Source organism: Eulemur rufifrons, chromosome 7 (genome assembly GCF_041146395.1).
Source record: "Eulemur rufifrons isolate Redbay chromosome 7, OSU_ERuf_1, whole genome shotgun sequence".
Classification (NCBI taxonomy): Eukaryota; Metazoa; Chordata; class Mammalia; order Primates; family Lemuridae; genus Eulemur; species Eulemur rufifrons.
The window spans coordinates 195722205-195747197 of NC_090989.1; the positions used below are offsets into that span (position 1 = coordinate 195722205).

The 24993-nt window shown below is 47.0% G+C and overlaps 1 protein-coding gene across 1 annotated transcript in view; it reads left to right on the top strand.

Annotated features, from left to right (window-relative positions):
- Positions 1-22078, top strand: part of ROR2 (receptor tyrosine kinase like orphan receptor 2) — a 52260-nt gene extending 30182 nt beyond the window's left edge. Inside the window, exons 4-8 of the mRNA XM_069473981.1 lie at positions 11926-12053; positions 13700-14014; positions 15631-15876; positions 18854-19056; positions 20487-22078. Coding sequence (XP_069330082.1) covers positions 12023-12053; positions 13700-14014; positions 15631-15876; positions 18854-19056; positions 20487-21932 — 2241 coding nt within the window. The 5' untranslated portion in view covers positions 11926-12022 and the 3' untranslated portion in view covers positions 21933-22078. The remainder of the gene's footprint in view (positions 1-11925; positions 12054-13699; positions 14015-15630; positions 15877-18853; positions 19057-20486) is intronic.
- The last annotated feature ends 2915 nt before the right edge of the window (positions 22079-24993 follow it).

Sequence of the window (24993 nt, forward strand, 5' to 3'; positions counted from 1 at the left end):
AAAACAAACCTATCCCAAGCCCAGCAGAAGAAAGAAATAATGAAGATCAGAGCAAAACTATTAATAAATGAAATTGATAACGAACTACACAGAAGATTAATGAAATAAAAAGTAAGTTCTTTGAAAAGATAAACAAAATTGACATGCCTCTCATTGGATTAACCAGAAGCAGAAAAGAAAGGACTCCAATAAGCTCAATTAGGAATGAAAAAGGAGAAATTACAACTGATACCACAGAAATACAAAATATCACCTCTGAATACTATAGAAATTTCTGTGCACATAAACTTGAAAATGTGGAGGAAATGAACAAATTCTTAGACACACACAGCCTTCTGGCTCAGTCAGAAAGAAATAGAATTCCTGAACAGACCAATATAAAGTACCAAAATTGAAGCAACAATACAAAACCTTACCTAAAAAAAAAGGAAAAGTCCAGACTAGATGGTTTCATGCCCAAATTTTACCAGACCTACAAAGAAGAACTGGTGCCTATCCTGCAGAACTTACTCCACAACATCAAGAAGGAAGGAATCCTTCCCAGCATGTTTTATGAAGCAAACATCACCCTGATAGCAAAGCCAGGAAAGGACCCAACAGAAAAAGAAAACTACAGACCAATATCCCTTATGAATATAGAAGCAAAAATTCTCAGTGAAATCCTAGCAAACCAAATTCAGTTGCACATCAAAAAAAAAAAAATAGTAATCCATCAACACCAAGTGGGCATCATCCTAGAGATGCAAGGATAATTCAGCATATGCAGATCTATAAATATAATTCATCACATAAAGAGAAGTAAAAACAAAGACCGTATAATCCTCTCAATAGATGCACAAAAAGCATTTGACAAAATTCAGCACACTTTTATGATAAGAACGCTTAACAAAATAGGCATAGACAGGACTTCCCTCAAAATGATAAAAGCCATATATGACAAACTCACAGCCAACATCATACTGAATGGGGAAAAATTGAAAGCATTCCCACTAAGAACTGGAACCAGACAAGGTTGCCCTCTATCACCACTTCTATTCAACATAGTGCTGGACGTCGTACCCAGAGCAATCAGACAAAAAAGGGAAATCAAGGATATCCACATGGCGGCAGAATAGGTCAAACTATCACTGTTTGCTGATGATATGATCTTATATCTAGAAAACCCTAAAGATTCTGCCATGAGATTACTGGAATTGATAAACAAATTCAGCAAAGTCTCAGGTAACAAAATCAATAGCATTCCTATATGCCAGCCACAGTCAAAACTGAGAAGAAATCAAAGACTCAATACTCTTTACAATAACAGCAAAGAAAATAAAATACCTAGGAATATATTTAAGGAGTCGAGTTTTCTATAGGGAGAATTATGAAACACTGAGGAAGGAAATAGCAGAGGATGTGAACACATGGTAAATCATACCATGCTCATGGACTGGCAGAATCAACATTGCTAAAATGTCTAACTACCCATAGTGATCTACAGATTCAATGCAATCTCTGTTAAAATACCAACATCATTTTTTGTAGATCTATAAAAAATAATTTTGTACTTCATATGGAACCAGAAAAGACCCCGTATAGCAAAAGCAATCTTAACCAAAACGAACAAATTGGAAAGCATCAGTTTACCAGATTTCAAGCTATATACTACAAGGCTGTAGTAATGAAAACAGCATGATACTGGCACAAGAACAGAGACATAGACCAGGGGAACAGAACTGGGAACCCAGATATAAAACCATCCTCATATAGCCAGCTAATCTTTTTTTTTCTTTCTTTTTTTTCCTTTCTTCCTTTCTTTTTTTTTCTTTCTTTTTTTTTTTCTTTTTTCAGAGAGAGAGAGAGAGAGAGACAGCAAGTTAGCCATCTAATCTTTGACAAAGTAGACAAAAACATACACTGGGGAAAAGAATCCTTATTCCATAAATGGTGCTGGGAAAATTAGATAGCCACATGTAGAAGGCTGAAACAGGATCCACACCTCTCACCTCTCACAAATATCAACTCACGGTAGATAACAGACTTAAACCTCAGGCATGAAACTATGAGAATTCTAGAAGAAAATGTTGGAAACACTTATTGACATCGACCTAGGGAATGAATTTATGAAGAAGACCCCAAAGGTAATCACAGCAACAACAAAAATAAATAAGTGGACCTGATCAAATTAAAATCTTCTGCACAGCCAAGGAAACTATCAGGAGAACAAACAGACAATCTACAGAATGGGAGAAAATATTTGCATTTTATACATCCAATAAAGGGCTGATAACTAGAATCTATATAGAACTCAGGAAAATCAGCAAGAAAAAAAATCAAACAACCTCATTAAAAAGTGGACAAAGGACATGAGCAGAAACTTTTCAAAAGAATATAGACTAATTGTCAACAAATATATGAAAAAGTGTTCAACATCTCTAATCATCAAGGAAATGCAAATCAAAACCACAATGAGATATTGCTTAACTCAAGTGAGAATGACTTTTATCTTAAAGTCCCAAAACAATAAATGCTGGCATGGATGTGGAGAGATAGGAACACTAATACATTGCTGGTGGGACTGCAAACTAGTACAACCTCTGTGGAAAGTAATGCGGAGATACCCCAAGGAACTAAAAGTAGAACTACCATTTCCATCCAGCAATCCCATTATTGGGCATCTACTCAAAGGAAAAAAAAAAAAACATCAGCACTCGAATATTTATAGCAGCACAATTCACAGTTTCAAAGAGGTGGAAACAACCCAAGTGCCCATGAATACATAAGTGGATTAATAAAATGCAGTATATGTATACCATGGAGTTCTACTCAGCCCCCCAAAATAATGGTGATCTACCACCTCTTGTATTATCCTGGGTAGAGCTGGAGCCCATTCTACTAAGTGAAGTATCCGAAGAATGGAAAAACAAGCACCCCATGTACTCACAGCAAATTGATATTAATTGTTCAACACTTATGTGCACAAATAGTAGTAACATTCATCGTGTGCCGGGCAGGTGGGAAGGGGAAGGAAGGAATGGGTATATTCAAACCTAATCTGTGCTGTGTGCACCGTCTGGGGGATGGACACGCTTGAAGCTCTAACTTGGGCAGGGCAAAGGCCATATATGTAACCTAAGCATTTGTACCTCTGTAATATGTTGATATTTAAAAAAAAAAGATTAGAATATGCAATATGGAAAATACGTACAAAAATGCTCATTGAAGCATTATTTATTAGAAACCTAATTGTGGAATCATTAAAGAAAATACATATTACCTCAAAAGAATACCGTGATATCATTAAAAGTAATCATTATGAGTGCTTAGAATGTAATATTATAGGAAATTCTTAGGATATACCATTAAGTGGAAAAACTTTTTTCCTCCAACTTTCAATTTGTAATTTTTCAAATCTCCAGAAAAGTTTAAAAACTAGAGCAATAATATATATATATATATATGCATATATATCCTTCATCTAGATTTACTAGCTGTTGCCAAATTAGCTTTATCTCTCCAAGTATAATGCACATCATTTGAGAGTCAATGCAGATATTTTGACACCGTGGTCTTAACTATAATACTTATACTATAACACCTATCTCCTAAGATCAAGGGCATTCCTCTAACTTCTACAATTTTTACACTCAAGAAATTTCACATTGATATAAAATTTATATTCAAATTTCTCCAAGAGACTGAAAAATATCTTTTTTGTTTTTTATTGATGGGAAATATTCTGTTGTATGAATATACTATAATATGTTTATGCACTTGTCAGTGGACATTTTCAGGCAATTATCAATAAAGCTATTATGAACATTTGTGTTCATATATTTTTATGAACATATTTTCATTTCTCTAGAATAAATCCTAGAAGTGGGATTGCTAGGTCTGATGGTAAGTGTATATTTAATTGTATTAAGAAAGTACCAAGCAGTCCCCCAAATGTTCTTAGCATTTGATCTTGCTACCAGCAATGTATGGGTGTTCTAGTTACTCTACATCCTCACCAACATTTGATGTTATCAGTCATTTTAGTCTTAGCCATTATTATGGTTGTGCCATGATGATTCATGGTCATTTAATTTAAATTTCCTTGATCATTAAAAAGGGGACCATCTTTTTAGGCCACACTTTTGTTAGGTCCAATTTTACTATATTGTTTGTCTTCCTATTGAGTTATGGGAGTTTTAAAAATATATTCTGCATATAATTCCTTTGTCAAATACATTAAATGTTTTCTTCCAGTCTGTAGTTTGCCCTTTTATTTTCTTAATACTGTCTTTTGATGAGCAGAATAGTTCAATATCAATAAATCTTACCTTTTTTTTCATTTATGTGTCATGTCTAAGAAATCCTTGCCTACCTCAATGTTATGAAGACATTCTCCTATGTTTTGTTCTGTATTATAATTTTAGCTTTAATGATTTGGTCTATGATTCATCTCAAAAGCAATTTTTGTGTCCAGTGTGAGTTTTGAGCCTAAGCTCAGTTTTTTTACAAATACTCAGTTGTTCCAGCACCATTTTTTACAAGATTTTCTGTCCCCCTTCAATTGCCTTTGTTAAAAGCATTTGACCGTATGTTTTGGCATTCTCTATCATGTTCAATGGATAATCCTCACATCCCAATGCCACACTATCTTGATAACTACAACATTATAGTAAATCTTACAATTAGGTGGTGTAAGTCCTCCAGCATTGTTCTTCTTTCTCATGATTGTATTAACTATTCTAGTACCTTTGCATTTGCATATAAATTCTAAAATCAGCTTGTCAGTTTCTATAAAAGTGCCTACTGAGAGTTTTTTAAACTTCTGATTTTGAAATAATTTCAAACTTACAGAAAAGTTACAAGAATAGCAAAAAGTAATCTTATATGCTTTTTATGTATGTTTATTTTTATCATTTTGCTGTATTTGTTTTGGTATTCCTTCTATGCATATTTTAAATTATTATTCACTTCTTAACCACTTGAGATTAGATTGCTTCATTATACTCCTTTGTCCCTTGATACTTCCCTGTGTATTGCCTAAGATCAAGGATACTTTCTTACATAGCAACAGCTTCAAATTCAGGGTATATGTCTTTGAACTGCCATTCATACTCCAATTTCTTTAATTGTCCCAGGAATATTCTTTAGATTTTTTTTTTCCTGGTACAGGATTCTAATCATATTGGTTTAGTCTCCTTTAATCTGAAACAGTTCCTTGTCTTTTCGTGACATTGAAATTTTTGATAAATGCAGGGAAGTTGTATAGAATGTCTCTAAATTCTTGATTAGATTCCAGTTTTGCATTTTTGACTAAAATAGTACATAAGTCTCTTTCCTACTGCATCACATCTGGATGTACAATGATGTCAGTTTGCCCCTTATCGGGGATGCTAATTTTACTCAGTTAAGACTCATTTTCTTATTATATAGTTATTTTTCCTTTTGTAATTAAAAGTAATTTATAGAGAAATCCTGCTAGCATTTTGATGGGGTGGTATTAAGTTTCAGATGTGGAGGTCTTTTTTTTTTTATTGATAAATCTGGAGGTCTTGTATAGCTTTTGTTAAATTTATTCCTAAGTATTAGTATTTTAACCATTTTCAAATGTAGAGTGCAGTGGCATTAAATTAACCCCAGTTGGTCCACTATGCATTTTCTTTTGTATTTTCTGTGTTTGTTTTGCTGGATTTAACTTGCTAATGTTTTGAGGAGGGTGTTGCCCCTTGATCATGAGGCATGTTGGTCTGTAATGTTCTTGTGATGTCCTTGTTAGATGTTTGTATCAGATTTATGCTGGCCTCATAAAATGAATTAGAAAGTGTCCTTACTCCTTTACTTTCTATAAGAGTTTGTGTAAAATTACTGACATTTCTTTCTTAAATGTTTGACAGAATTCACCAGTTTTTATTATTTCAGTTGGAATTTTAATTGTGGGAAGGATTTTGACTATAACTTCAAGTTCTTTAAGAGATTTAAGGCTATTCTGAGATTTTATTTCTGTTTGTACTAATTTTGGTGTTTTGTGTTTTTCAAGGAATTTGTCATTTTTTCTAAGTCATTGGGTCTGTGTTCACATATTCATTCATAATTTCTTGTTATCTTTTAATATCTGTAGGGTCTTTGGTGATGTCCTCTTGTGCATATGTGATATTGATAATGTGTGTTTTCTACCATTCTTAATCAGTTTTTCTGGGTGTTAGCAATTATATTAACTTTTTGTGGAACCAATTTTTAGCTTTGATTTTTGTTTTTTGGGAGGTTTTTTTTAGTTTATTGATTTCTGCTCTTGTCTTTAGTGTTCTAATTACTTCTGATTTAATTTGCCCTTCTTTTTCTAACTTCCTAAGGTGTAAACATTATCTAATTTAATCATTTAAAGCTATAAATTCTTCTCTAATTACAATCTTTAGCTGCATTCCACAAATTTTTGGTGGGCTATGTTTTTGTTGTTCAGATTTTATATTTTCATGTTCAATTTCAAATGCCATTTAATTTTCCTTGGATTTTCTTCTTGCAGGGCCTAAAAGTTATTCAGAAGAGTGCTATTTATTTTCCAAATACTTGAGGAGTTTTGAAATATTTTTTATGGATTTCTAATTTAATTTCCTGTGGTCAGAAATTTATGGGTTCAATTCTTTTAAATGTATTGTGAGTTATTTTTGCCAGGCATGTGGTCTTTCCAGGTGAACATTCCATGTGCATTGAAAGGTTGTATGTTCTGTTGATGCTGGGCATATTGTTCTACAGATGTCCATCAGGTCAGGGTGGTGGTTAATGTCTGTGGACTCTTCTGTTTCTCTATTGTGTTGTCTAATGCCACTGATTGCTAGGGGATGGGTATTAAAATTTCCAACTGTAATGGTGGATTTTTCTATTTTGTCCTCTAGTTCTGTCAGTTTTTGTTCATGTATTTTAAAGGTCTGATATTAAGTAAATTCATGTTTAATAGATGTTTTATTTAAAAGGTGTTTTTGCTGGGTACGGAATTTTGGGTTGACAGTTCATTTTCTCTTCTAGCAGAGACATTAAAATGTCATTCCCTTGTTTTCTGTTGTGCTTGCTTGTGAGGAGCGCTTGGCTGTTATCTCGCATGTTTTTCCTTTTCCATTAGATTTTTAACAGGTTGATGGTGATGTGTGTAGTTGTGACTTCCTTAGTCACATATTGTTTGGGCTTCACTGACATGCCTTGACCAGTGCTTTCCTGTTTTTTAATCAAATTTGGAAATGTTTGGGCCATTATTTCTTTAGACATTTTTTCTGACTCTTTCTATGATCTTGATTTCACAGAAGTTACTTTCTAAGAGGTCACTGAGGCTCTCTTTGCTTCTTGTAAATCTTTTTGTCTCTTTGCTTCAGTTTGGAAATTTCCCCATTGACCTGTCTTCGAGTTCACGAGTCTTTTTCTTTTATCTTAGCCAACCTCTTGCAAATACCATCATGTGTCACTTAATGACAAGGATATGTTCTGAGAAATGCCTCATTAGACAATTGTCATTGTGTAAATGTCACAGAGTGTGCTTACACAGACCTTGGTGGTACAGCCCACTGCACCCCTAGGCTGTGTGGTGTGGCCTGCTGCTCCCAGGCTGCAGACCTGGGCAGCATGGGACTGTGCTGAACACTGGAACCAACTGTAACACAATGGTAAGTATTTCTGTATCTGAGCATGTCTAAATGTAAAAAGGTACAATAAAAATACAGCACAGAAGATGAAAATGGTATACCTGTATAGGACACCTATCATAAATGGAGCTGGCGGGACTGGAAGTTGGTCTGGGAGAGTCAGTGAGTGAGTGGTAAGTGAATGTGAAGGCCAAGGACATCACTGTGCACTGCTATAGACTTTATAAACAGTGTATACTCAGGCTGCACTAAATTTGTTAAAAATGAAGTACCTGCACTACCATGTTATGACAGCTACAATGTCACTAGGCAATGGAAGGAATTGTTCAGCTCTGTTACTACCTTATGGAGCCGCCATCATATAAGTAGTCCGTTGGTGACGGAAGCATCATTCTGTGGCTCATGACTGTACCATCAATGAATATTTTATTGTAGACACTGTATGTTTCAGTTCTAGTCTTCTCATTTAGTTCTTCTTTTACAGTTCTATCTCTCTCGAAATACCCCACATCTTCCTTATTCTTTCTTCTGTGTTTTGTTTACCAACCTTATAGTTAAAGTCCTGGTCTGCTGAGTCTAACACATGAATCATCTTTGGGTCTGTTGGTCTTGAGCAGGGTTATATTTTCCTGTTTCTTTACATGTCTGGTAATTTTTTATTGTATACTGGACATTGTGGTTTGTACTATGGATTGTGTATCTTTCTGTGAAGGGCGTTGAGTTTCCGTGAAGCGGTGCATTAAATTGCCGTCAGTTCTCCTTAAGCACAGGGCGTCTGAGCAAGGTGGCCGCTTGCTCTGTGTCCTCTTGTTCTGCCTCCCAGTAAGTTGCAGATTTAGCATCCTCTGCTTTATTCAAGCAGGCTCTCTTTTGCTAAGCATAACAGTTGTGAACATTGTTCACTACTTTTTTTTTTTTTTTTCTTTGAGACAGACTCTCACTCTGTTGCCTGGGCTAGAGTGCCGTGGCATCAGCCTAGCTCACAGCAACCTCAAACTCCTGGGTTCAAGCAATCCTTCTGCCTCAGCCTCCCGAGTAGGTGGGACTACAGGCATGTGCCACCATGCCCGGCTAATTTTTTTCTATATATATTTTTAGCTGTCCAGATCATTTCTTTCCATTTTTAGTAGAGACTGGGTCTCGCTCTTGCTCAGGCTGGTCTCGAACTCCTGATCGCGAGCGATCCTCCTGCCTCAGCCTCTCAGAGTGCTAGGATTACAGGTGTGTGCCACCGCGCCTGGCCTATGTTCACTACTTTTTAACAAAAAAAAAATTGTTTGGAGGAAAAATGTTAACTTCCTATACAATATGTAACTACATTTGAATTTTGACACTGATTACTTTTCAACCTCAAAACAGCCTTAGTTTCCTTTAAAGCTTGTTCATTATTTATATCCATGAATTTATCTAAGATTTTCTTCCAGCTAATTCTTACTTTAAGCGAGTGCCATTTGGGGGCAGGTGTGGCTCTGCCCTGCCACCTCCCCGCCTCTGTAGAGGAGCTCTTTCTGTCCCAGCCTGCTGGCTCCTTCCTCTGTGTTTCCTCCCAAGCTTCTACTCCTTTCCTGTTGCTTTTCTTACCCAGCATTGTAGTTATTTACACTTCTCCTTGACAGTAACTTCTTGGTGTAGAACTTTCTTCTTCATCCATGTGACATGAGTCCTTGGATCAGTGCCTGGCAGCATCGGGGCAGGAGATTTTCAAATTGCATTTCCATAACGCGGCTGCTCTGCTATCGGCAAGCATGTCTGTTTCTCCGATGCTGCTGCAGGAGTTTACAGACGCCAGATTCTGTTTCAGCCCTTTCCTTGGTCTCCAAGTGACCCATTTCACAGACCTCCTCCAGCTGTTACTCATCAGAGCTCCCAGACTAAACCAGAGGAAGACAACACATAATTCTGTTTGAATTATAGGAATAGAAAGTAATTCCCACTCGTTCTCTCAAAATTGAAAAGCCTATAGGATGTCATTTTCCAACTACTTCTCTTGACATTCTCCATCTAGACTAGAAGCCCAGAGTAACCTCCGGGTGAGATGTGGTGGCCTGAGCCCCTTCTCAGCACCCCCTTGCCACCCTGCCTACACCTCCATTGCTCTCCCCTTCCTGTGGGTACCTGGCCAGTGGCCGGAGAGAAGCCTGCAGCCAGGGGCCCAGCTTTGTCTTCCCAGACTCCTGCAGGGTAGGAGAGAAATTGCTCACTCTTATGGGCTCACCCCAAGTGACTGAACTGAATCTTGTACCCTAGGCAGAGCTGAAGTTAATCTGACCAGCGTGCTTAATGATTTTTCGGGCAGAGTGGGCTCGCACTCTGAACCCAGCTACAGGTGGGGCATGTCCTGCACATACTCAGACAGAGGTGACTTTCATTTATGTTGGTGTTTTTGGCCAGTGCCTAATCAGCAGTTAACTCCAGCTCACAAAGAGTAAACGAGGGGTGGGCCAGGCTGGTGGTGTTAACATGAGTGCTTGCCTGCGTTAAACTACATGTAAGGAACCCTGGACCCAAACATATAACAGGTGGGAGCTGGTGAGAAGGACACCCTGCTCTGTTGACACCAAAATCTTATTTGGATTATTTATGGCTGCAGGTTCTTTCCTTTAAGAAGCAGCTTTTCTTCAGGGGCTGGAGAAGGTCTTTGCTATTGCAAGCGTGTAGCCTTGGCCTTGGTGAGAGCTCAGGTAGGGATTTTCAGTCCATTTGGTTAAACTGAACACAACACAGATTTCATTTGAGGATGGTCTAAATCCATGTAGGGTGGAAAGACACGTGTTCTCAGGCTTACGGGGTAGGTTCCAAATTTACTAGAAAACAAGCCACTAAATTACTAGCTGGAGGTGTTTGTGAGACGCTTGTCCTGGGAGCATTCCCCTCATGGCCCCCAGCAGTGGCAGCCCTGCCGTGTGTGCTGTAGCCCCCTGGTGACTCCTGGGAAGATCCTGAACACCACTTGGAAATGCACCAGAGTACTGACAAGGATGGATCTCGCCAGCTGAAGCCAGAGTGACAGGTTCTGCAGAAAAGAATTTAGTACAAACTCCAAGCTGGGGGCTTAGGGGAGCATTGTGTCCCCTTCCCTTCAGTGCAGGCTGTCCCTGCAGGGACCGGGACAGTTGGACGGGGACAGGAGGGGAGCAGCCTGCTGCATGCGGTCTGTGCTGTGACATGGCAGAGCCAGGTCGTGTCTCTGTGTGTGATAAGCACGCCCGTCATCCTGGGAATTCCTGGAGTCCCTTCCATTGCCTTTGAATACAGTAGAAGAGACTTTTGTATATTGCTTTTCTCCTTTCCAAAGATTTCTCTCCGGTGATTTAATGATAGAACACACCTTCTGGATTATCACCATTTTCATAAAGCCTTGTTTGCGAAGAATGGACATGTGTGTGGGGCTGTGCCACAGTGTCTCTGATGTAGTTCACCAGTAAGATGACACATGTGTAATGCTTGATGCCCCGTGTGTGCACATAAACTCGTTCCCACCCATGTGTGCACCTCCCCTTGGTAACCATCTTCACCCCTGGTTACTTTTCCCCTTGTTCCATCCTCCCTTAAGCATTCTGGATATTCTTTAATTAATAGACTTTATTTTTTAGAGCAGTGTTAGGTTTATAGAAAAATTGAGCAGAAAGTCCAGAGTCCCCGTGCACCCTCCTCCAGCCTTCCCTCCCGTACTTCCCCATTACTAACATCTTGAATTACTGTGGCACATTTATTACGACGCACCAGTGATGTTGCACATTATCATTGACTGCAGTTGGTTGTTTACGTGAGGGTTCACTCTGTGTTTGACCTGTGGGTTTCGGCCAGTGAATGGCAACACCTGTGCACCCTCATGGTCTCACACAGAATGTTTCATGGCCCCAAAATCCTCTGTGCTCCTCGTAGTCATCCCATCACACCTCCAACACCCCTGGCATCCACTGGTCTTTTTATTGTCCTCATAGTTTTGTCTTTTCCAGAATGTCATGGGGTTGGAATCATACAGTCTGTAGCCTTTTCAGATTGGCTTGTTTGACCTAGTAATCCTCATTTAAGGTTCCTCCGTGTCCTTTCGTGGCTCAATAGCTCATTTCTTTTCGGCACTGAATAATATTCCAGTGTCTGGATATAGCACAGTTTGTTTGTAGATTCACCTACTGAGGGATATCTTGGTTGCACTTATGAATAAAGCTGCTATAAACATTTATGTGCAGGTTTTTTGTGTATAGTTGAGTTTTTGGCTTATTTGGATAAATACCGAATAACAAAATCGCTAGACTGCAAAAGCCTGGGCAGTATTCGGCACCCTGGCGCACTCACAGACTTGGTGTGCTTTCTCCAGGGACGACTCCCATGAGGATGGGTTCTGCCAGCCCTACCGGGGAATCGCCTGTGCGCGCTTCATTGGGAACCGCACCATTTACGTGGACTCGCTTCAGATGCAGGGGGAGATCGAAAACCGAATCACAGGTAGGAGCCACATACCGTTCCCACTTCTCATCAGACAGTAGGCACATGTACAGTGGCCACCGTGTGTTTCATCAGTTAGTGGCACAGACAGTGGGTCCCTCTTCCATTCTCACTTGCAATAGAAAATCAAAGATCTTTATTAGAAGCAGTTGTAGTTGCTAACATTGGCCCTAAAATGTTTCCCATTTGTATGTTTACTTAGCAAGTGCAAGGTGCTTAGAGTATACTTCTGCACTCTGTAATGTGGCCAAACCATACAGGTGCAAAGCACCGTCCTCACGGCATGGCCAGAGCTCCTGTCTTGGGCTGGCCACGCTGCACAGGCAGCCCTCGTGCCTGTGCACTCACTCTGCTTGCTTGACTTCTCCTTGTTCTGCATTTCGTCTTATACCCTCTCTGACAGCCCTCCCCCAAATCAACAAATCCATAACGATGAGATTGAACTGGGTTCAAATCTCAGTTCTTCCACCAAATCCGGGACATCCTGTATCTTAACCTCTTACGCTCTCTGCTCCTGGTTAAGATCGGCCACAAGGAGTGCGGAGTAGTGAGGACGATGGATGGGCACCAGGTTAGGGCAGTGCCAGCCACTCCTGTCATTGACAGCCTGTTACAAGACTCCTGCCGGCAGCTCACTGGCCAGGCCTGGGCCGATCATGTCACAGCCACTTTATGGGCTCCGCAGGGACGTTCCTCTCCCGGTGTGCAGTCTCAAATCGCCCTACAAGTAAAGAAACAGGCCCAGAGGGACTGAGCGACTATCCCAGAGCGAGGGACCGCAGGGGCAGGGCCACCTGTTCTGCCAGCGGGCGCCAGGGACCAAACTCCCGCTTCTGGGTTCTGCCCCGGTGGGGAGTGGACTCAGCAGCGTGCGTGGGTGGAGGGGCCTCTCCTCCTCAGCTGTCCCAGCGCAGTCGCTGCAAGCCAGTTTTCTCAGGTGGAGGTGGGATGTGGGCACTGGGCCAGCCGACGCCCCCTTTGGAGCCCGCTCTTGCCCTCCTGCCAGGTCTAGCCGCACCCCCAGCTGCGGGGGTCCTGCTCCCCACCCGGACGCTGGGTCCTCGGTTTGTCCGCTCCCCATGATCACAAAACTCTTCCAGGTTGGTGATGTTGGCCTGCCCCAGCTCGCCGTCTCCCACCCTCTGTCTCTGCCCGTTTTACCAGCTGCCTCCTCACTTCACCCCGCCCCTCAGCTGCATTTGCTGAGCGCATCCCTCTTCCCAGGCAGACCTGGGGGCTGGGAAGGCCGGGCTCAGCGAGCCCTCGGTCCCGCGCTCTCCAGCCATGCTATGTCCTTAGGAAATGCTTTTGCATCTGAAACCCCAACCAAGAAGCATCTCGCTGAGTGAGATCTTGGGCCCAGTTTTCCTTCTTGTTCTGCTTCTGATGTTTGTAAGTGAAGCCCTAAGACTAGGGACTTTCCCTGTCGGCTGCAAATCGGAGCAGATGGTGGGTGCCTGGGGCAGCGCCCAAAGGCAGCGTGGAGGGTGGGCGCGGGGCAGGTGAGGAGCGGGGACCAGGGTGAAGGATGGGGGCTGGGGGAACTGGGGTCGGGGCATGGATGACGCATGTGGGTTTGGGGTTCCGGGCGGGGTGCCGGGGACACGCGGCAGGCCCACCGCTAACGCCGTCTCGCGCCTCCGCAGCGGCCTTCACCATGATTGGTACCTCCACGCACCTGTCGGACCAGTGCTCGCAGTTCGCCATCCCGTCATTCTGCCACTTCGTGTTCCCGCTGTGCGACGCGCGCTCGCGGGCACCCAAGCCGCGCGAGCTGTGCCGCGACGAGTGCGAGGTGCTGGAGAGCGACCTGTGCCGCCAGGAGTATACGATCGCGCGCTCCAACCCGCTCATCCTCATGCGGCTGCAGCTGCCCAAGTGCGAGGCGCTGCCCATGCCCGAGAGCCCCGACGCGGCCAACTGCATGCGCATCGGCATCCCGGCCGAGAGGCTGGGCCGCTGTGAGTCCCCGCCCGGCACGCGCGCGCGCGCGTGGGCACGCCCCCGTGTTCGTGGGGCCGCTGGTAAAGCCCAGGGAGCCCTGCTAGCAGCCGGGGACCCCTAGCCAGGCCTCCGTTCCAGCAGGACACCCTGGGGCAGTCAGAGAAGGGCATTTGGAGTCATTCAGCCCAGGCCCGCACTTGAGCTTGGCGGATGTTTATCTTTGCGGCTCAAGTTAAGTCCCTCCATCTCCTTGAGCCTGAGATCTCGGTTTTCTGAAGTGGAAGAGATCTTCCATCCTGCTGTGAACGGCTACTGGGAGCAATGAGAGGACGCAGGGCCAATCGCGGGCACCCTGGAAAAACTCAGACTCTCAGCTCCTGCCCTAGACCTCCCGGAGCACAGTCCCCAGAAACCTGCAGGACCCTTAGCCCTGGATGTGTCTGAGACACAGGGAGATGATCCATGTCTCGCCTGGTGGGAGCTGAAGAAGGGCCTGTAACTATCGGCTGCCACTAGGCAAGGAAATATGGATGGTCCCTCCCCTTTCCAGGCACCTTTCCACGGCTCCCTGCAACAGGGATGTAAGAGTGGGGCCCCTTAATTCTTCCGAGCCTGAGGCTTGGGTGTGCCCCCATCCGGGGTCTGCAGAGGACGGAGAGCATGCTCCCCATCGCCCTCCTGCAGGAGCAGAGTGGCTCCCGCTCTCTGGAGGCTCAGTGACCCCCACATCTGTGTGTGGGTGGAAGGGATAGGACAGGTCATTCGGCTGACTTCTCCGAGGGAAACCATTGGCTCCTGTCACTGAATGCGTCAGGGTTTCCGCCCTCCATGAGGGGTGAGGTATGGGGAAGAAGCCACCTTCCTCTGAAGCTCTGGGGCTCTATTTAGCTTCCTTGGCTAGTCTGGGGGTTCTAGGAGGGGGCAGGGCTCCTTACCAGGACAGCCGGGCCTGGTCTCTGGGCCCACTGTGTACATCGGAACCCTGGCTGCAGGGCGTATGCACTGTGACTCTGGGAAGCTTGCTTAAACTGTTTCCTCCTATTCCATGGGGACACTAACAGTACTAAGCTTGTGGAGTTGGAATGAAGATGAAATGAGTTAATATTTACAAAGGTCTTAGAACAGTGCCCTGCACACAGTAAATGCTACATAAATGTTCCACAAGTGCACACCCAGCTCTGGGATCCTCTGTGGAGGTGGAGTGGTGGCGCTGTCCTCACTTTCCTGAGCAAGGTGGCCTCTAGAGTTGAGGGCCCAGGCCTTTCCTGCCTGCACAGTCCAGTCTTGCTCCCAGAGCAAGTGACCCTGAGGTTAGTGCCGACACCCTCATTTTGGTGGGTGGTGGGTGTAGGGTGCCTGGCGGGTCCCAGAAGGTTTTTCACTGTGGAATAACTTCCGACGGGTTTTCCTCCCTGACACACCCTCCGTTTAATTTGTGGGCTTGAGACTTTATTAAATCATTACTTCTTTTAATGCTGCTTTTCTTGGAAGTTAGGTAAAATCCTTTGGTCTTCTGGAAATTCCAGTTTGGGCACATGTAGGCAGAGTGGTTTTGTTGTTCCTTCTTGAAACAGCTGAGGAAGGGTGAGCTCTACACCCCCAGCAATTCCCCTAACACGTCTTCTTCTCTTAGACCACCAGTGCTACAACGGCTCAGGCACGGATTACAGGGGCACCGCGAGCACCACCAAGTCGGGGCACCAGTGCCAGCCGTGGGCCCTGCAGCACCCCCACAGCCACCAGCTGTCTAGCGCAGACTTTCCCGAGCTCGGAGGGGGCCACGCCTACTGCCGGAACCCCGGAGGCCAGATGGAGGGCCCCTGGTGCTTTACGCAGAATAAAAACGTACGCGTGGAACTGTGTGACATACCCTCGTGTAGTATGTATTCTCTCTTTTTTTTTTGTTGACCGTTGCGTGAACCTTGTGATGGGCGCCACATCCTGACCAGGGGCTTGGGTGCGCCTTGGTACAGGGGGGACTGTAGCCCCATCTCGCCACCGTGATCGCTTGTTTTAAATAAAGCTGTTGCTGGTTATGAAAGTAATACCTGGCCATTATATTATAGGCCATTTTAAATTACAAAAAAGTCTGAAGAATGACGTGCAGATCACCCCTAAGTTTACCATCAGTCGTGACTGCCATTCGCATGTCAGGCCTCCTGTCAGCCCTTTTCCGGTTTGTGGTCCCGGAATTCGCTTTGGCACCTCGTCTCTCTGCCCGCGCCAGTGCACAGCTTTCCCAGCGTTAGCAAGATGCTATTCCTCCCACCCCCAGCCTCAAAGCTCTTCACTGCTGTAGATTTGGTGGAGTGAGGCGAAACTAAAACTCAGTTCTCTCAGTCACGCCTTGCAAGTGTGTCTGTTACTCGTGAAGGGGGAGAGCATATAGTTACTGGCTGACAGCATCATGGTTCTTACCCCTGTTTCAGTCGAGAACGTTTCACCAGCTCCAGTGCGGATGGCTGAGACTCAGCTGGGAGCGACACTGACTAGAGATCAACCAGGGGAGCAAGCCCAGGCTCGTGTCACCCGGAGACCTCCTCCCGGGTGCAGGCCCCACATAGGCAGAGCGGGGCGGGGGTAGAAACTGGCCTTCATTCCCTTCTGTGCCTGGCAGCCCTAAACATGGCATTGCTTCGGGCTCAGCAGTCCACACCCGGGTCTTCAAGAACTCGTGTTCATCACAGGCATAGATTTTAAGAGTGCAAGTGTCAGTAGTTGAATTGCAGTGTAGCCACTCTGGAGCGCTCCTGCTCTTTAAAACCGTTTCCTGCAAGAAAGAAAGTCCAGGATGCCCTGTATGGAAAAAAAAGGAGGTTGCAGGGCAAGAGCTGTGTTAGGGCTGCTTTTCTGTTTAACGTTTTGTTTTGTTTTGTTTTCTTTCTGGTAAAACAAAACAAAAACAAAAAAAACCCCACCAAAGTGAGTTGAATGTGTGTGTGAGCATGCACAGGCACCTGAATGGCACGGGTGAAGTGTTGGAAAGGTGCACACCAAACTCACAGCAGCGATTTCCCCAGACCTAGACAAGTGTTCAAATATAACACACTTTTTACCATGAGTAGGTATTACTTTTGTAATGAAAAATAAATCAAAACATAAAGAAAAATGTTTTTTGGCCTGGCAATTCCTAGAATCCTATATTACTGAAATATTTGCACCTATAGGGCAGAAATGCAAGGATATTTATTGCCTCATCACTTGTGAGAGCTAAACACAAAGCAGACACACTGTTGACCAGTGAGCGGCTGGATCAGACATTGAAGTAGGCCCACACCACGGAATGGTCACGTCTGTTACGGAGTGCACAGATCTCTGTTCTGATACGAAATGTTATCCAAGATATTTTATTATGCCACAAACCAGAGCAGAACAATAAGGAAGATAGGATTATCTTGAAAGTGAAGTCTATTTAAAATTTTATTTTTGGAAACCATATGAAACTACTGTTTCTGTATGTCAAATAGTTGAGTATCATCTATTTCATGTGGTTCAACCTAAAATATACATACAAAATTAGGTGAACACCAACCTATTAACAGTGTGATATCCTTTGGTGAAAAGGGCTATTAGGAATATTCACTTCATGAAGCCCACATTTCTGTAATACTACAGTCTTTTCCCAGTAAGCACTGGTAATTTTAAATAGATAATAAAACAAACGAGCATGCAAACGTGTGAACAGTGCGAACGACTCTGACCTTGGCGTGAGGGGCATGGAATCTGCCCTCACCCTAATAATGAAAAGTGAACCACAGTCTCTGCTGCCCCCAAGCCTTCTGGAACATCTGCCTCAGGGGACCTTTTCAGAAGGGGAGTTCCTGCGGGGCAGGGGGAGGGACAGTTTTGTTTGTAGTTTTGATCTTATTTTGGGGGGATGGGAGTAGGGTGAGACTGGGTCTGGGACAGCTTGATTTGTCCCTAAGGTGGCAATCCGAGCGTTCATTTTTAGAACTGAATTAACACTTTCAGGTATTCCATTGACCAGACATCACTTGTTTCCAGTCCCCCACGATAGGGCTGTCTGAATCCGGTGTAATTTTCAGGGGTGAGGAGAGAACCTGGGGATGTGGGAAAGTGGTCCCAGGAGAACCAGCTCGCTTTCCACCACACGTGGGAGATGGGTCGGCCTCCTTAAATGGTGCCACCTTCTCTTAGAATGCAGGCGCTTTGAAGTGCCCGGGTGCTCCGGGGCCAAGCAGCCCTGGAGGAGCCAGCCCACGGTGGTGAGATGCCGGGTCGCCTGCCTGTGTCACTGCAGCTGGCCGGGCCAGCCCCGCGGCGACTTCCTGCAAATCCTGCAGAGGGAGGCAAAGCGCTGCTTTCCACTGAGACTGGACCCTGGAGGAATGCGGCTGGAGGCCTGGGCTGTGCCTCTGTTTTTTAAGGATTCTTGTGTCCCTGCTGCATATGTATTGGGACAAACTCCTGGACTGCCAGTGCTCTTTTAAATCAAATGTATTTTTAATTATTATTCTAAAAGAATATGTTATCATTATACAAAAATGTGAAAAAACACATTAACATGTTGAATGAGGAAAAGGATCATTGCTAATCCCAGCACCAAGTTTCACACACCAAGGACCAGGGGGTCCAGTGTCTGTCACTGACGTGTCAGTCCCTGAGGAGGCCTTGGTGAGAATAAAGTAGGGCAGAGCACCTTGGCTTCTATTTCACTAGTCTGTAGCAGGATGTGCATTTTTTGTGCATCACCGTTTTGGGGGTTTGGTGTGCAGTTTTCCCCCTTCCTGTAATTTATCGGTTATCCATTTGCAGTTAAATATTTTGGCTGGAGGTGAGATTTGAAAGCAGGGGACATTTCTGAGAAATCACGGAAGCCTTATTGTTGTTCACAGGTCCCCGAGACAGCAGCAAGATGGGGATTCTGTACATCCTGGTTCCGAGCATCACGATTCCGCTGGTCATCGCTTGCCTTTTCTTCCTGGTCTGCATGTGCCGGAACAAGCAGAAGGCTTCTGCGTCCTCACCACAGCGCCGGCAGCTCATGGCCTCGCCCAGCCAGGACATGGAAATGCCTCTCATCGGCCAGCACAAACAGGTCGCCCTGCTTCTGCGCGCTAATGAGGCAGCACGTCCGGGCTTAACCTTGGGTTTAATCCCGGGATCAGTTGCCTGTGACGTTAGGCTGCTTAATTTACTGCACACATAACATGTGATTCTTTTAAACTGTCATCCACTTGGCCATTTCCTCTCTCAAACTCTATGAAGATGGGCGTGTCCTTAGACAATGATGGCAGGCGTGCTGGGAATTCACCTCCCCTGAGTCAGTGGGCTGGCTTCCCCTCTAGGTCGACGGTGCTGCTCCGCGGGGCCCCAGCACACCATCCTCTGTGCTCAGGTGCCTCAGCTCTGCCTGCAGGACACACAAGAAAAACAGCGTCCAAATTGCCCCCAAAATTTGAGGTTTATGTGGCATTCTAAAGGGACTGGGAGCTGTTTCTGGTCAGTTTGGGGTTGAATTGGTTTTGCTTTGTTTTGCTTTTCAAGGCAGGAGAGAATACTAGTCTCTGAGTGGGAGCAGGAGGGACAGGCCACCACTGGGAGGCCTCTTGGAGGGCAGCAGATGAGAAAGCGTCCCTCAGCCTTGCTGGCTGCAGTGAAGGGGCCGTACGTTCAGTGCAGGCTCTGGGGCAGCACCAGTCCCCTCCGGCTTGGACGGGCTCTCCACGGTGGCTGGGGAAGCTGATTGATTTGGCTCTTCAGCAAGGAGGTCACTGAGGGTTTGCTGCGGGCACAGCCTGGCCAGCAAGGAGGACGCAGAGCCGCTGGGGCTTGCACGGAGGTCCAGGAGCCTCCAGAAAGGACAGGGCTGCCACACGGAAGGAGCAGGCATGGAGGCTGATGAAGTTTCAGGGCTGCAGCATCTGCGTCACCCGAGGGTGCTTCTGCCAAAAGGGTGTTTAACTGGGACAGACTCATGGAGGGAACCTCTGCAAAAGAACTAGCCTGGGCTCTAAAAGTGACAAAATCATGAAAGACAAAAAAGTCGGGGGGGGGGGCACCACAGGATCCATGAGAAAAGACATGGCATTTGGCTGTGACATGGCGGCACACACGGGGAGGTGGAGGGAGCGCGGTTGGACAAGTCCGGGGATGGCCCTGGGCCGGCTGGTGCCCAGGCTGGGCTGTGGGGTGTGGAAGAGAGAGAGCGGGTCCTCGCACACACGTCAATGGGAAGGGTGTCATCTGCAGTGGCATCTTTGGAGGGACCTAATTGGTAGCCTTCGAGACCCGTTGAAGGTTTCAGACAGGGGCAGGCTTGGCACCCAGGCCATATTTGAGACTAATCAGAGGGCTGCGTGCAGGGCAGGCTGAGGCTGAGGTGGCGGAACCGTGGTCTCCTGCCAGGCTGTGCCTGCCCTGGCACACAGGCCTCTGCCGCCCCCTGAGCTCCCTCCCGGCTGCCTTGTGCCTGCTTCCAGGGCTGCCATGACAGCAGTGTTTCACGTGGGGTTTTCTTCTTGGCAGGCCAAACTCAAAGAGATCAGCCTGTCCACGGTGAGGTTCCTGGAGGAGCTGGGAGAGGACCGCTTTGGGAAAGTCTACAAAGGCCACCTGTTCGGGCCTACGCCAGGGGAGCAGACCCAGGCTGTCGCCATCAAAACGCTGAAAGACAAAGCAGAGGGGCCCCTCCGAGAGGAGTTCCGGCATGAGGCCATGCTGCGGGCACGGCTGCAGCACCCCAACATCGTCTGCCTGCTGGGCGTGGTGACCAAGGACCAGCCCCTCAGCATGGTCTTTGGCTACTGCCTGCATGGTGACCTCCACGAGTTCCTGGTCATGCGCTCACCGCACTCGGACGTGGGCAGCACCGACGACGACCGTACGGTGAAGTCCACCCTGGAGCCCCCCGACTTCGTGCACGTGGCAGCGCAGATCGCGGCGGGGATGGAGTACCTGTCCAGCCACCACGTGGTGCACAAGGACCTGGCCACCCGCAACGTGCTCGTGTATGACAAGCTCAGCGTGAAGATCTCAGACTTGGGCCTCTTCCGAGAGGTGTATTCTGCCGATTACTACAAACTGCTGGGAAACTCGCTGCTGCCCATCCGCTGGATGTCCCCGGAGGCGATCACGTACGGCAAGTTCTCCACCGACTCGGACATCTGGTCCTACGGCGTGGTGCTGTGGGAGGTCTTCAGCTACGGCCTGCAGCCCTACTGCGGCTACTCCAACCAGGACGTGGTGGAGATGGTCCGCAGCCGGCAGCTGCTGCCCTGCCCAGACGACTGTCCCGCCTGGGTGTACGCCCTCATGGTCGAGTGCTGGAGCGAGTTCCCCAGCCGGCGGCCCCGCTTCAAGGACCTCCACGGCCGGCTCCGGGCATGCGGCAGCCTCTCCAACTGCACCAGCTCGGCGCAGACCTCGGGCGCCAGCAACGCCACGCAGACCAGCTCGCTGAGCACCAGCCCCGTGAGCAACGTGAGCAACGCCCGCTACCCCGGGCCCAAGCAGAAGGCCCAGCCCTTCCCGCAGCCTGCCTTCATCCCCATGAAGGGCCCGGTCAGGCCCCTGGTGCCGCCGCCGCAGCTCTACATCCCGGTCAACGGCTACCAGCCAGTGCCAGCCTACGGGCCCTACCTACCCGGCTTCTACCCGGTCCAGATCCCCATGCACATGGCCCCGCAGCAGACGCCTGCCCAGATGATCCCCAAGCCCAGCTCGCACCACAGCGGCAGCGGCTCCACCAGCACGGGCTACGTCACCACGGCGCCCTCCAACACGTCTGTGGCGGACAGGGCGGCCCTGCTCTCAGAGGGCACGGAGGACACGCAGAATGTCCCGGAAGATGCGGCCCAGAGCCCCGTGCAGGAGGCAGAGGAGGAGGAGGAAGGCTCCGTCCCAGAGACCGAGCTGCTGGGAGATAACGACACCCTGCAGGTGGACGAGGCCCAAGGCCAGCTGGAAGCCTGAGGGGTGGCAGGGCCTGGGGCTGGGGAGAGAAGCCCCCCATGACCCCAGGGGACGTCGGCCGCCGTGAGAGAACAAAGGACCCGGCAGTGATCGGGCCGCGGCGGGAGGCTGGTTTGCAGGCTGGCGGTGTGAAGCCTGCCCCTCCCCCAGGAGCGCCGAGCAGCAGGGCATCCTCGGGCGCTGGACGGTGACCGCTGACGCTGCCGGCGTTCATCCCAGTGGTAGTCGGTAGTGAGCAGCAAATGCTTTGCAGGAAAATAGGTAGCATCTTTGTGTGTGGATTGAGTATTTGAAACTTCGGGAACACAGGCGTGCGGAAGGTGGCAAAGAGGCACCCTGGGTTTCCGCACCACCCGCAGCGGCCTCCGGTTTGAGGACGGCGGGCCCTGCCTCGCCCCCGCCTGCCGGACTCTCCTCCCCGCGGCCAGACCAGCCGGAAAGGGACCCGCGCCTGCTGCCCAGGACAGACAAGCGGCTCTGGAACGGGAGTTCCTTGTATTACACCGAAATGTGCCTTTAAACAAACCCACACGGTTCTGTACTTTTGTGAAACAGTTTTGAGTGTACCACATTTGTATTTTACCCACTTCTCTGGAATTCAAGGGAAAGTGTTCCTTGGGTTTGGAATGTTCAAAGGAAGCAATATTGTACAGAACACAGTATTGTTATTTTTTTTAAGAATCATGTACAGACCTTAAATGTAATTTATATGTTTTTAATATGCCATTTTCATTGAAGCATTTTGATCCTAAGATAATGACTTAGTAATTTAACTGTTCATGTTACCCACATTGGGACACCATCTGATTGGCCTTGGGTGTGCGTATCTGTGTTCCACATGTGAGCCAGGTCCCTTCATTTCAGAGCCGCGTGCGGGCCCACAGGCTCGCTGTGTGTATCCCGCGCGTGTGGTCGGTCCTGCTTGTAAACCCCACAGCTGGTGTGTCCAATAAAGTGAAAGAGAACGTGCAGGTGGCTCTCCTGCGGGCTGTGAGGACGCGGGGCAGCAAAGGCACGGCTGCGTGACCAGGTGCTCCGTGGGGTCAGGAGGTTTGCTGGGGACCAGGAGCTCCATGCTAACGTGGGCGTGTGTTGGCAGGCAAGTGGCGGAAATAGTCCCGTGGCTTTTCTCTGTTAGGTCTTGAGAGCATATCAATTGCAGATGATGGGAAGGTGGTCTTTGGTTTTAAACCCGTCCCCTCCTGAGGTCCCAGGGCCCCTGACATCTTTAGACTTGGAGCAGGGAGGGGTCCAGGGAGGGGCAGGGGAACAGGCCTGCTTTGCCACCTGCCGAGGGCTGCCTGCACCCCCGCTCCATCTGCAGTGTGACCCACGGTGCCAAGGTACACCTGGGCTGGAGTACATGGGGACAGGGCCACCTGGGATCGGTGGCCTCAGGGCTTCCAGTATAACTCATTTTAGGGAAAAAGTGAGAACTCACTCGGGCAGAGACCCACCTGTAACAGCGTGCACCCTCACTGGGAGTAGATCCCACATGCCAGGTCTCCCAGCTGGCCATGTCACCCTGAACCTAGGTCTATCGTGCCATGGGAAGAAGTCACATCTCACCCTAACCCACTGCCAGGCTCATGGCCGAGGCCCCTATGACAAAGCAAAGCATACCAATGTATTTAATATGACTTTTACATGACACTGGAACCTTTAGAAACAACCCGAAGAAGCAGGGAAACCTGTGTGTTTTTACGCTGAGTTTGGTGAAGAGTGGACAGTTGTGCAGAAGTGATTGGACGACGGGGTTCAGACCTAGCGCTAGCAGACTAGGGCCTCTTAGCCAGGCCCGTTCACATTCTTCTCTGTGTCCCTGTGTCTTCAGAGATAAGGACACTCCGTTTCTCTAGATACAGGAAGGACACCTCTGGAATGAGTGTTTTATGACCTGCCTCTGAGGAGAAAGGTGGCAGAGGCAGAGGGACCTCCCTGTGCCTGTAGTTGCTCCAAGTACCAAGGTGCCATGTGGGGGTGTTCTGTCCTGAGCCCCATCCCTGTTGTCCCCTGGCTCTCTCATCATGCTACTCATGGATAGATTCCCGCACACAAATAAACACGTAAAATGTCTCAGTGCACAGCCTAAAATCAGGAAGGACCCCCCTGCAGAAGGAAGTAATGTGACTGGGGTGAGGACTTGGAGCCCCTCGGAGCGCCCTCCTGGCCAGGGTGGCCCGGGTTGCGTATTAAAGAACTTGGGGCTAAACGGAGTTACTTCTCATTTCCGCCCGTCTGAAAGAGGAACTTCGTTGTGTCTCTGACTTGGTACACCTGGTGCTTTGACTGTTCTGTTGAGACCTGAGAGTGAAAAATGGGAAGTAGCCCTTTGGCAGCTCTGTCAAAGCACGGTCAGCGCTGTCACTCGACCCGCAGAACGCAGCGCGCCAGGCACCAATTGCACCCAGAGCTGCGGCAGCAGAGACCCAGCAGAAAAGCACTGCGGGGCTTATTTGGGCAGAGCGAGGGAAATCTGGGCTTGGGAGGGTTTTGGATGGGGCTAAATATAACATCTCTGTTCGTTATAGTCATTCTAATTGTAAAATCTGCATAAAATGTAAAATCATCATAAGGAAGATTACTGAGTTTTTAAAGTTCCTGCACTTGAACAATAGCAACGTAGTTGGGATGATCCAGAACAATTGATTCTAGAGCTAAGTTGCACAATTCAGGTAAATGTCACTGTAACATGTCTGTCTTTGTTAATGCCCACAAAAGAAGGACTTTTTCCCAGGTATTGAGTAACTCACTTAAATGTCACTGAGTTTTAATTGAGCTGTACAGAGCCACAAATACCTTTGCACTCCTTGTATTTTTTGTTGATACTAATTGTCGAAACAGTCTATCAGACCATTGGGTAAATTTTTCTGTACTAATTTAGGGTATGTGACAAAATATTCCAGTTTACAAGAGTTTCTAACTAACTCAGGAAAATCCCTTGGGTCTCAACATGGAAACACTTTGCTCTCAGTTTAAAGATTTAGTTCAATCTCACAATTCCATGTTGATAGCTATTTTGGGGCAGTTTGTGATCTTATAATTTTTGAAACAAATCTTG